We start from the raw sequence: 13,680 nt of genomic DNA on the forward strand, positions 1-13,680 counted from the left end.
CCTCATTTCCTTAACTTTTAAATTTATGGCTCTCAACCAGGAACAAAATTTTGGCTGTCACAACCTGATGTGTATGTGCCACTCAAATCTAATAGGTATAAGCCAGTGATGATGCTAAATATCCTATAATGCAAAGAGCAGTCCCCACAAGGAAAGAACCACCTAAAATGTCAATAGTATTAAGGTTTAAAAATGCTGTTTTAAATACCTGAAGCTTTAAAATGCATTCTTTAGTCTTCTCTTCCCTGCAACCACTTCCCTAGTGATCTCTTGAAGTTTCATGACCTATATAGCCTCTGACTCTGAAACTTACATAACTATTTCTGGGTTTTTTTTTTTTTTTTAGTAATGAGGCTTGAACTTAGGGCCTCAGGCACTCCGTCAGCTTTTTTGTTCAAGGCTGGCTCTCTACCATTTGAAACTATACCTCTGCTTCTGGCATTTGGTGGTTAACTGGAGATAAAAGTTTCATGAACTTGTCTACCTGGGCTTTAAACTGAAATACTCAAAGTTGCTCTCAGCCTCCACAGTAGCTAGGATTATAGGTACAAGCCTCTATCTCTGGCATGAAATTTACATATCTAGTTGCCTTATTGCTCTCAATCCCAGATTCATATTTTACTGCTATACTCAGCCATCTATAGTTATTCTAAACTTAATATTACAGTCTTATTAGGCAATCTTGTTTATCTTATTTACTCAGGCCAAAAATCTGGGTATCCCCCTTGACTACTTCTTTTCTCACACCCTACATACAATCTATCCACCAATCTGTAATCCATTCATTTCATCTTTATATCCTAACAGCTCTATCTTAAAAAAAAAACACAAAAACTGAATTTAATCACTTATTATATAAACTACTGTTTTCCTGGGTAGTTAACATCATTTCTTTAGTCTAAATTACTTTCCTCTCTGATTCTATAACTTCTCTACATGGAAAGTTATTCCTCTACTCAAACCCTCTAATCTCATTTAGAAAAAGTCTCCTTTTTCCTTGTGTGATCTGGTCTTAACATCTGTAAAGAAAAATCTTATAGTTAAACTCTTTCTATTATCCTCTTTACAGAGCTCTATGTGGATTTTTTTTTTTTACAGGTCCTGAGGCTTGAACACTGGGCCTGGATGCTTTCCCTGAGCTCCTTTTGCTCAAGACTAGTACTCTAACACTTGAGCAACAGCGCTACTTCCAGTCTTTTCTGTGATTTAATTGGAGATAAGAGTCTCACAGACTTTCCTGCTCAGGATGGCTTCAAACTGCAGATTTCAGCCTCCTCAGTAACTAGGATTATAGGTGTGAGCCAACAGTACTCAGTGATAGTGGATTTCTGAATTAAGGATTTTCCATCTTCTGAATCTACTGTCTAGAATTACTTCTTCCTTCAAGATGCAGTTATTCCCCTCTACACAGCTGACTCCCTTACTTCCTTTGCATCTTTACTTGAAAGTCACTAGTCACCTTCTCAAAGAGATCTTCACTGTTAACCTATCTAAAATTTCAAACCTACCCCTGACATTTCATGTCCTCTTTCCCCTGCTTTATTTTTCATCTTACCATTTAACATCATCATTTAATAACCTATGTATTGACTTTTGTTCTTTGAGAATGGGTTTTGCTATGTTGTCTAGACTGACCTCAAACTCATGTTTCTTTTGTTTCAGTCTCAAAAATAGCTTAGATTATAGGGTTATATTGCTGAAGCTGGCTAGATTTGTCTAGATCATTTTCTTTCTTTTTTTTTTTTTTGGGGGGGGGGGTTGGTCATGGACCTGAACTCTGGGCCTGGGAGCTGTCCCTCAGCTCTTCAGCCCAAGGCTAGTGCTCTAACACTTACTTGAGCCACAGCGCCACTTCTGTTTTTTTCTGCTTATGTGGTGCTGAGGAATCGAACCCTTGGCCTCATGCATGCAAGGGAAGCACTCTACCACTGAGCCACCTTCCCAGCCCCTAGATCATTTTATTAAATAAAAGCTTTCTGAAGTTTTTGGAAGATGATTTGTCCTTTTTGTGTAATACTCTATGTTACAGAGGAGTACCTGAGACATAGTAATTTCAATAAATACTTCATAAATGAATGAATACTGGTCTAAAAATTCTACCAATGAAGAAGTCTAGGTGGAAATCCTTTTGGGTTTAGAATCTTGAGTTTATTCACTAGACTAACTATATGTCCTCCTAATTATTAAAGTGAGTTATGGTAATTGGCCCAAATGTGGTCTGTGTCAGAGCCATTTAGGAAGCCCCACCCAAGATAATACTAAATCACTGTATCTACAGGTAGGACCAAATATCAAAAGCTTTAAAAAATATTCATATGAGGCTGGGAATGTGGCTTAGTGGTAGAGTGCTTGCCTAGCATACATGAAGCCCTGGTTTTGATTCCTCGGTACTACATAAACAGAAAAGGCCAGAAGTGGTACTATGGCTCAAGTGGTAGAGTGCTATTGAGCAAATGGATCTCAGGGATAGTGCCCAGGCCCTGAGTTCAAGCTCTAAGACTGGCAAAAACAAAGAAACAAACAAAACACCCCCCACAAAGAATGTTAAAAGCAGGCCAGCCACTTGTGGCTCATGTCTGTAATCCGAGCTACTCAGAAGGATCGCAGTTCGAAACCAGCCTGGGCAGAAAAGTCCCTTATGAGACTCTTACCTCCAATTAACCATTCAAAACTTGGAAGTAAAGCTGTGGCTCAAAGTGGTAGAGTGCTAGCTTTGAACAAAAAGAACTCAGGGACAACAGCCGAATTCAAGCCCCACAAGTAACAGAAAAGAAAAAGAAGAAAACCAAGGATTCTACAGTGAATATTAAGACTTTTTTACATTATATGACTTGAATATGGCTTTGCTCATTTTACTAAAGTATCACAATCAAGCTATTCAGTTCAGCTACAGAGGTTGATTCAACTATACAATTTTAAACACAAACACATCACCACCACCACCACCAAATATGGTAAAACTACCCCAAAAAACCCTGAGTATAAATATTAAAATTTTAATACTTAACTGGCTTCAGGTATAAATATTCTCACATAGGAGTTATTTGTTCATGGGTTTACATGAAATAAAAGTAATTTTTTCTTAAGAAATTAATTGAGTTGGGCACCAGTGGCTCACACCTGTAATACTGCTACCCAGGAGGCTAAGATCTGAGGATTGTGGTTCAAAGTCAGGCAGGAAAGTCTGTAAGACTCTTATGTCCAATTAACCACCAGAAAACCGGAAACTGCATGATTGGCTCAAAGTGGTAGAGTGCTAACTTGAGTAAAAGACCTCAGGGATGGTATCCAGGCCTTGAGTTCAAGCCCCATGATCAACAACAAAAAAAGAACTGAGGTGAATGTTTATGCTTGTTTAGATTCACACAGTAAAGGCTTGTGTAAACTAAGGGATTAAATATGTCTCTTTTCAAAATTTCTTTAGTAAACAAAAATGAGCTAATTCTTAACACAGTAATCAAAATACCAAAAATCACTCCATACCTCTTGTCAGCAAGATCTGTTTTATTTCCTACTAGCATGATGATAACATCACTTCCTCTTTCTGTTCTGACATCATCAATCCACTTTGTAGTTTGCTGGAATGAGTTAACATCTGGTATAGGAGGATGGACAGAGGAATTAATGTTACTGAAAATGTCTCCTCGAGTAAAGGACACCACTCTCCCACAATCCCCTGGAAGTTGAAAGGGGGACAGCACATTAAGAACCCACTTTTAATGTGCCTACAACATAACTCCATTTTATCTGATTGCAACTGTCAAGTGATATAAACAAATCTATATTTTAAAAATCCTCAAGGTTCATTTTAATGTAAATTTTTTGACAAAAACCAAATGAATACAATGTACTATATATAGTTGGAAAAAATTTAAAAATTTGAGGGGCTGAGAATGTGGCTTAGTGGCAGAGTGCTTGCCCAGCATGCATGAAGCCCTGGGTTTGATTCCTCAGTACCACCTAAACAGAAAAAGCCAGAGGTGGCCCCGTAGCTCAAGTGGTAGAGCACAGAGAGGCTCAGGCACAGCACCCAGGCCCTAAGTTCAAGCCCTAGAACTGGTCCAAAAAAAGAAAAAAAAGAAAAGAAAAGAAAAACACTTTGAAATCTAAGGACAGGGGATGGGATCCAGGATAGTGGACTAGAGACAGGACAATACCAGAGCTCTATCTGCTCATTCAGAAATACAAAGCTCTAACCCAGAAATCCAGCTTGAGAGTGGACACCAGGGAGAGGCAGGTAGTCAGGGCATTACAATCTAGAAACATCAAACTTATAACTCAGAAAGAGGATAAAAATTGACAAAACAAGTCCACATAACCAGGTCCCAGCCCAGCCCACTGGACCACAGTCTGCAGCTCTGTGTAGATTGCTGTTGTCTACACAGCAATGGGCCCTATTCAGAATGAAATCTAAGGACAGTTATGACAGATAATATGGTGTTACATTGCCACAATGCTTTTTTTGATCACTTATACATATCAAATATGACAAAGAAAGCATTTCCAAAAGTATGACAGCCAGTAAGTCCCATCACAACCAGAAAATTTGAAAGCCTTTAAACAACTTTCAATACCACTGTGTTTGCATTGCTTATGCAGTTTGTGATCACTTCAACTTAGTTTGTTTCAATACTTAGTTCTAACAAACTTCATCTTTTCTAAGATTGGATTCTAAGAATGTTTTTTAAGTAGATATTGAAACAATGCACTAATATTGTAAGGAAAATACAAATTTCACTCGCTTTCGTTAAAGTAAGCACAAACCTTTTAAAGCTACAAAACTGGTCAATGCACAATAATAAACACATAAAAAAAGTAGCAACCCAAAGTAAAGCTGCAAGAGAAGAATGACTGCATATAGCTCCTATTCAAAATAAGAAAGAAAAATTCTCAAATGCAATCTTTTAACTTCTAATTTTGCCACTGCAATTACTGTTAAGTAGCTATGACCTCTGATTGAGCAAATACACAAAAATTTCTAGCAATAATATTACTAGCTCAAAGAAGTCCAAGATGTTATATATCTGTTTTCTTATTAATTATGGGACACTATGGAATGATGTTTAAAATTGTGTGTGTGTGTGTATGTGTGTGTGTATAATAAACCAATCTATAAAGACAATTTCAATCAGAGAGCACCAACTGTTAGTACCAATGCTCCACAGAAAATTCAGTCACTTAAAAGATGAAAGGCATTATTAAGTCTTTGGGAAAAAGAAAAAGACCATTACTTGTTTCATTGCCCATTTTAAATTTTTATTAGAAATAAAGTGTAATGTGTTAGCAACAAACTAAGTCAGTCACAGAATCCAGATATGATTCAAATAAATACGATTAATAAAAAAGTGCACGCTATGGTTCTCTGTCTTCCTCTATAGACAGAGAATGGCTAGAACAGGGAAGCAGAGAAAAGCTGGCTAGTAGAAGCTTTTAATAGCCTCAACAGAATCCACGGAGAATTTGGAAAACTTGGTAAGAGTTAAATGCAGGTTATTTTAGAGAAATCTCAGATCAGATCAAATTAAATGAAAAAAATATTCCTTTAGTCATAATAATTATGAGATAGCTTACGGATAACAGAATAGTAAGAAAGTCTTGAAAAGGATTCATAATTGGACCTGAAAGACAATTTCTGGGGTGAAAAACCTGCATCATAGAAATAGCCAAATATTGATATACTTCTGACCCAGTTGGTCTGTGATAAAGTTTACTATGATAAAACTTATTTTTACATGCCAGTAAGGAAAACAAGCACAAGACAAGAACATGCAGCTAAGCTAAAAGTTGAAAGGAGATTAGAGATGCATAATTCCCCCCCCACTCACTTGTGATATCATAAACAACAACTGCCACAGTGGAGTCACGAATGTAGCTAGGAATCAAGCTCCTGAACCGCTCTTGACCTGCAGTGTCCCATAATTGCAACCGTACCTAACAACAAAATCAGTCAAACAAGCAAAAAAATAAGAAAGGTCAACCCATTACAATATACCTACTTGTGATATCGTAAACTACTACAGCTGCAGCAGAATCACGGATGTAACTGGGAATGAGGCTACGGAAACGTTCCTGACCCGCAGTATCCCACAGCTGCAGCCTGATCTGTGGGATGGGAAAAAACAAATAAAAAAAAAAACAAAACCAAAAAAACAAACAATAAAAAAAACCCTAATGCTTAAAAAAAAAAAACTAAATAAAAGAGAGACAATGTCCTTTGTAAAGGAGAAAGATGAGTAGTAGGAAGACAACTCAAGTAAAAGGTTTGCAGGGAAGGATGAAAATTACTCTTTTCAATGGATGAAAAACTCTTTTTTTTTTTTTTTGGGTCCGGTCGTGGGGTCTGGGCCTGGGCTCTGTCCCTCAGCTCTTCAGCTCAAGGCTAGTGCTCTACCACTTGAGCCACAACACCACTTCCGGCTTTTTTCTTTTTGCTTATGTGATGCTGAGGAATCAAACCCAGGGCCTCAGGCATGCAAGGCAAGCGCTCTACCACTGAGCCACCTTCCCAGCCCCGAAAACCTCTTTTCAAAAGGAAACAATATTAAAAATTTTCTTGCTCTGAAGGTAAATGACTGAAAAATGTTATTGTAAAAGATTTCAGAAAATCAGAAACAGGATTTCTTTTTTCTCCTTGTAACTACTTTGAATCCATGTCTTCTAGAAGACAAAAAGCAGACTCTTGATATTCACACACTGAGCATAAAAAAGGAACTAAGGTAAATCAGAATAAAGGTATTAATATTTCTTTTTTCTGTCAGTCATGGGGCTTGAACTCAAGGCCTGGGTGCTGTCCCGGAGTTTTTTCCTTCAAGGCTAGTGCTCTACCACTTTGAGCCACAGCGCCACTTCCAATTTTTCTGGTGGTTAAGTGGAGATGAGAGACTCATGAACTTTTCTGCCTGGGCTGATTTTGAACCCCAATCCTCAGATCTCAGCCTCTTGAGTAGCTTGGATTACAGGCGTGAGCCACTGGTGAGGACTAGGAATATTTCTTTGAAAACCTCTCCGAAGCTAAAATCAGTCTTCTTTGTTGGTCATTGACTACTATGTTTGTGTTTCTATTAAAATTTTCTTCCTGAACATAATAGATAATACAACAAAATGTGAAAATATTTTTTCTAATCTTACACAAATTTCACATATCACATGACAGAAAAAAACCTGAAAACAAGTATCAAGTTCTCTTACCATTGTAAAGCAGTTTCCATACTTTAAGAAATGGTAGGTTACATATGAAAACAAAATATATATTTAAAAATTCACACATTTAAGAAATAAATTTGGAAATATAATGGTGCCTTTTGGGTACAGGTTCCAAAAGAATACATTTAAATTATTTACTGTTTATGTGACAGAAATCTCTTCAAGGAGTAATGCAATTGAATACAGAATTAATTTAAAGTTAACACTCAAAATGATAAAAATAAAAGCACACTTTCTCCACTTATTAACATTGGCACAAATCCTATTCTGACAAATATCTGAATTCACAAATATATAACTGTATATTTGAATTCACAAATATATAATATTCAAATAAAATGTTCCTTTTTGGTGTTGCTAATGTTTAAACCCACAGATCAGATCAAATTAAATGAGAAAGTAGATATTCCTTTAATCATAATAATTATGAAATAGCTTATGGATAATAGAATATTAAGAAAGTCTTGAAAAGGATTCATAATTAGACCTGATAAGACAATTTGGGGGGGAGGGGGGAGGGAACCTGGCATCGTAGAAATAAAGCCAAATATTGATATCCTTCTGCACTTACTAGGCAGATGTCCTAACCTACTCATATCCCCTCACCCAAATGAAGTCTTTCAAACTGCATCAAGAACAGCACTCAAAAGATTTTTAATGTAGTTCTAATTTCTTCATGAAATTTTTTAAAATTTAACTCTTAAAATTATCTGTTGTCATTTTTCCAAATCATGGTGGTAAGTTTTGTTTAACAAAACAAGAGACATCAGGATTTTAGTAAAAAAAAAAAAAGAAAACACAAACACAAACCCTTGGCTTTCTCTCCCACTTTGGATCTCACTTAGAGATTAAAAATAATAATAATAATAATAATAGTACTAAGAACAAGTAACTTACTCTGCAATAACAGTTTTCCAAAAGATCTAACTTCAGTAACAAAAAAAGTACTTCTGAAGATGACAATCATGGATTATAGCTTTGACCAGTTTTTGAACCTGAATTATTGCATAAAATTGTACACCAAAATATTACTCACTGTTCGATCCTCTAAGTACATTGTTTTTGATAAAAAGTCAATGCCAATAGTTGCCTGTAGAATGAAACAAAATAGAAGTTAACAAAAATAGTTTTATGATAGCCACAAGTTTAGAGTACAAATGGGATTTATGAATATGGAAGAAATAATGAATGAACACATATACATAGTCAAGTAAAAATGACAATATTTTCAGTGATAATGGCTTTGATGTACTAAACACTTGCTATTCCATGTTAGAAATTGTTTCAGGATCTTTACTTGATCATATGTGAATTGTAACTACAACATTCCTAAAGGATAATCTTTTCCCCCTAAAGGGTAAATTATTTTCATCCCTGTTTTTCTCATTTTGCAGATAACAAGACGATGAGAAATACAGTTTACATATTTGTATTTGAATATTGAAATTTTGTGTTTGTTTAAATTTCTCAGTGCTTCCCAGTCAGAAGGGTTTTAGTAGCCCCAGTAACAATTTTATAAATATTGCTGATGCAAACTGTTATTCTGTCTAGGTCACTTGTCCTAGTGTTTATTGGACATAAGTCTCGGACTTTCCTACCTGGGCTAGCTTTGAACCATGATTCTCAGATCTCAGCCTCCTGAGTAGCCACTGGCTACTCAAGCGTGAGCCACTGGTGCCTAGCTATCCCCATTATCTTTTCACATGATGGGTTTAATGTTGATTGATAGGAGTTACCTAAATCAATTATCTCGTTTGATATACAAAAAGTCAATTTTCTATCAGGCATTGGTGGTCCATGCTGGTAATCCTAGCTACTCAGGAGGCCGAGATCTGAGTATCACTATTCAAACCAGCCCAGGCAGCAAAGTCTGTGAGACTCTTATCTCCAATTAACCAGCAAAAAGCCAGAAATGGAGCTGTGACAAATGGCACAAGACAGTACCTAGGCCTTGAATTTTGGCAAAAGATTGAGTTCTGGCCCCAGGACTGGAAGAAGAAGAGAAGAAAGAAGGAGGAGGAGGAATAAGAAGGAAGAAGAAAGAAGGAGGAGGAAGGAGGAGGAGGAGGAAGAGGAGGAGGGAGGAGGAGGAGGGAGGAGAAAGGAAGAGGAAGGAGGAGGAGAAAGAGGAAGAGAAGGAGGATGAAGGAAGGAAGAAGAGGAGGAGGAGGAAGAGGAGGGGGGAGGAAGAGGAGGGGGAAGGAGGGGGAGGAGGAGGAGGAAGAGGAGGAGGAGGTAGAGTTTACTAAATAAAACTCTACACAAAATTTACCAAGCTGAGTTATTTGGCTATCCCAAAGGACACTTTTCACAAGAAAAGGTTGGACAGATACATCTTTCCTGTTAATTCTTAATTTCAGAATAAGTAGAATGTTTAGCTATCACTCAGTGCAAATGAGATTCTCATTTTGGCTTCTTCCAACAGAGAATTTTGCAAAATTAATGGACTATATCCATTTTCATAATGGAGTCTTTTAAAGTCTAAGAGTTTTAATAAAGTTCAATTTACCAATTCCTTTCTTTAAGGATCATGTTTTTGAATTTTTTTTCCAGCCCAAATCTTATTTGTATTTTATGTTTTATGTCTTTATGAGAATCCAGGAAAGAGAACACTAAAGGGAAGGAAAGAACAGGGAAGGGCTGACTAAGGAAGAAGAGTTAAAGAGAGTAGCTGGGCAGGGCCAAGAGTTAGCTTGAAAGCCATGAGATGGGTAGGCTTCCTGAAGCAAACTTGGCAGGTTCTCTAGCTGTTCGGCCTACTTATTTCATGGAACGTATTTCCTTCCCAGAGAAGGCAATCAATTCTCCCCAAATTCATAATCTCTAGCCTCATACTACCTCCAACTTATATAAAGCTCAATAAGGGTAAAATTAAGGACAAATCTCTCTCAAAAAAAATTTCTTTTCATATTACATGCTTTCGATTTTGTGTAAAAAATTATTTTTAAGTCAAGAGCACAAAGATGTTTTCCTTTAAAATTTCTTCTAAAAATCCTAATATTTAAGATTATAATCTACTTTTAATTTTTGTATATGGAATAAAAAGCCTAAATTTATAATTTCACAAGTGGATATCCAATTTGTCTAACATCATAAAAAAGGACTGCTTTTAACTGAATTGATTTGGCATTTTTATCAAAATCAACTTCATAAATGTAGAATTTAGCTGTGTTTTCTTTTTGTATTCAGCTCAATATTTTCTAATTTCCCTTGTGATTTAATACTTCATATTCATTATTTAGAAGTGAATTACAGAATTCTACCTACTTGTGAATTTCCCAAATTTGATTATGCTAGTAATTTCTAATTTCATTACTCATTTATTCTTGACTTCAAGTGTAGATCAAAATATTAAAGAAAACAACACCTGTAGGTATTCTTTATGAGGGAATTTTTTTTATTACTTCTAATTCCCTACCTGATGATTTTTTTGGGGGGGAGGGGGGTTGGTCCAGAGGCTTGAACTCTGGGCCTGGGTACTGTCCCTCAGCTCTTCAGCTCAAAGCTAGTGCTCTACCACTTGAGCCACAGCTCCACCTCCAGTTTTCTGAGTGGTTTATTGGAGGTAAGAGTCTCACAGACTGGCTTTGTCAGATCTCAGCCTCGTGAGTAGCTAGGATTATAGGCTTGAGCCACTGGCACCTGGCACCTGATAATTTTAAAGAATCTTTCAATAGAGTTTGAAAGACAACAAAATTGAGTAAGACTGAAGATCAATGGGTAAAAATCATTTCTACTAAGTATTATACAGCATTTTACAGATGTTATAATCTTGTTCTTACATCCATTACTACAGGTATATAAACTTTTTAAATACTTTGAGAATTATTTGTAACAAACCACAACTAATAACTTGGCAACAACAAAATACCTGATAGGTGTTGTCAAAACTGTCATACATGAATCTGGTGATCAAAGATGTCTTTCCAACTGAAATGAAAAGAAAAAGAGATTTGCTCAGTGAAAAATGTCAGTGGGTTCTTAGGCAATTCTACAGAAAATTTAAGACTAAATGCAATAGAAAAATATCTGCAGGGGGGCGGGGGGAGGCTGGGAAGGGACGGGAAGGGGAAACAAAGGAGGAGGCTACAATGCTTGATAAGAAATGTACTCATTATCTTGCCCATCTAATTGTAACCCCTCTGTACAGTATTTTCACAATAAAAAATGAAAACTGAAAAAAAAATATCTGCAGTGGTAATTAAAAATTATCTAGCACCAAGTTTGCCAACGTAATTTTTTCTAAAAACACACAATAATATCTTGAGATTAATAAGAATATAGGTAAAGTAGTTAAGAGCTATGTTGGTTGCTTACACCTGTAATCAGAAGGCTGAGACTGAGGATCATAGTTCAAGGCCAGTTTGGGCAAGAAGGTCTATGTGACTCTTACCTTCAATTAAGCACCAAAAAAGCCAGAAGTAGAGCTATGGCTCAAGTGGTAGAGTGAAAATTGAACAAAACAAAACAAAACAAAACTCAGGACAGCTCCTAGGTCCTGAGTTCAAGCCCCAGGATCGACTGATTCTCCCCCCCCCCCCATCCTGCGCTCACTCGCGCTCTCTCTCTCTCTCTCACACACACACACACACACACACAAATTGAGGAAAATAAAGACCGAATAGAGGAAAACAAATATGTTGATTCACAAGAGGACAAGCAGAACACTTATTTGGACCCTGACAAAAGAGAGGAATGAAGGGAACAATCATTTAAAGCACTAGGTTACAGCCAGGCACTGGTGGCTCACACCTGTATTCCTAGCTACTTAGGAGGCTGAGATCTTGAGGATTGCTATTCAAAGCCAGCCAGAGCAAGAAAATCCATCAACTCTTGTCTCAAATTAACCACCAAAAAAAAGCAAAGTGGTAGAGTGCTAACCCTGAGCAAAAGGACTCAGAGACAGTGCCCAAGCCCTGAGTTCAAGCTCCACAATGGACAACAAAAACAAACAAAAAATCCTAGACTAGGGCTGTGAAGGTGGCTCAGTGGTAAAGCACTTGCCTTGTATGCCTGAGGCCCTGAGTTCGATTCCTCAGCACCACATAAACAAAAAGAAAAAAGCTGGAAGTGGCGCTGTGGCTCAAGTGGTAGAGTGCTAGCCTTGAGCTGAAGAGCTGAGGGACAGTGCCCAGGCCCAGAGGGCCCCACAACCAGACTCAAAAAAAAAAAAAAAAAATCCTAGACTATATAAGAGAGATGTGAGAAGTTGTTTACAAACTTACTGCAGAATCAGATCAGATCTTTTCAATTGTCTGTCTCAAAGATCAATAATTTTATTTATCAGTGTTTTTAGGGAAATAAGCAAAAGGTCAAAAATAAACACTTGTAATTTCCTTACTAATGAATACATTCCCAAAAGCAACATATATTATATCTAATTATTTTTCTAGTTTCCAATAGCTTGACAGGCTCAATAAAACAAATAAAAGAAATCCCATCAATTACAAAGAGAATGGGTAAATAGATATCTTTTAAAAAATTGAGAGAATAAAAACCATACCCAGATATTCATATTATACAATGATTAAGATTTTATTTCAATCAATTTTTAGAGACTAGATCCTGGGCTTTACATGTCCCTCTTTTCATGTATGATATGAAAACCATGTATGAAGAAACCCAGGTGTGGTGGCTCATGCTTGTAATCCTAGACACTTGGGAGGCAGAGAGAAGATGACAGAAGGACCCATGGGGTCAAGACCAGTTTGTGCAAGGGTTAATAAGACATCTTGTCTCAAAATAAAGCTAAATGGGGAGGTATATAACCTGCAATCCCAGCTACTTGGGACGTGGAGGTTAAGAATTTCACAGTCAGAAGATGACCAGGGCAAAAGCACAAGATTCTGAGTTTAATCAGTACTGATCCCCTCTCCCAAAATGAAATAAAATAAACAGCAAAGAAAACGAAGAAAAATTTGGTCTCATGTAGAAGGTCAAAATACAAAAATCATTACATTTCTAGACTAGAGGCAAACAAATATAAATTTTCATATTCTTTATTTTCCAAAATAAAATTAATGTCGAAAATGAACTTTACAACTTTGGTGGGGGGGTTGGGGGGGAGTGGGGAGGATTGGATTGGGGGGGAAAGGGGGGAAAGGGATGGGAAGGGGAAACAAAGGAGGAGGCTACAATGCTTGATAAGAAATGTACTTGTTATCTTGCCCATGTAATTGTAACCCCTCTGTACAGTATTTTCACAATAAAAAAATAAATTAAACTAAGAAGACATACAAGACATTTAAATTGAATATAACATACCACTCTGCATAGTGAAAAATCAAGAAAATCTAACTAAAGGATACACCAGGGCTGGGAAGGTGGCTCAGTGGTACAGTGCATACATGAGGCTCTGGGTTCGATTCCTCAGCACCACATAAGCAGAAAAAGCTGGAAGTGGTGCTTTGGTTCAAGTGGTAGAGTGCTAGCTGGAAGTGGTGCTTTGGTTCAAGTGGTAGAGTGCTAGCCTTGAGC

At 36.9% G+C, this 13,680-nt stretch overlaps 1 protein-coding gene across 2 annotated transcripts in view; it reads right to left on the minus strand.

Annotated features, from left to right (window-relative positions):
• Rab6a (RAB6A, member RAS oncogene family) overlaps positions 1 to 13,680 on the minus strand; it is a 63,859-nt gene that overhangs the window by 13,999 nt on the left and 36,180 nt on the right. The window contains exons 2-5 of one of the 2 annotated variants that reach the window (XM_013014120.1): positions 11,075 to 11,133; positions 8,240 to 8,293; positions 5,826 to 5,931; positions 3,484 to 3,595 (exon numbers count right to left, since the gene is read on the minus strand). In XM_013014120.1, the coding sequence (XP_012869574.1) occupies positions 3,484 to 3,595; positions 5,826 to 5,931; positions 8,240 to 8,293; positions 11,075 to 11,133 (331 nt within the window). Of the gene's footprint in view, positions 1 to 3,483; positions 3,596 to 5,825; positions 5,932 to 5,996; positions 6,103 to 8,239; positions 8,294 to 11,074; positions 11,134 to 13,680 lie in introns of both variants that reach the window. The other variant, XM_013014122.1, reaches the window with a different exon arrangement.

This window comes from Dipodomys ordii, unplaced genomic scaffold (genome assembly GCF_000151885.1).
Source record: "Dipodomys ordii isolate 6190 unplaced genomic scaffold, Dord_2.0 Scaffold22, whole genome shotgun sequence".
NCBI classification, from domain to species: domain Eukaryota; kingdom Metazoa; phylum Chordata; class Mammalia; order Rodentia; family Heteromyidae; genus Dipodomys; species Dipodomys ordii.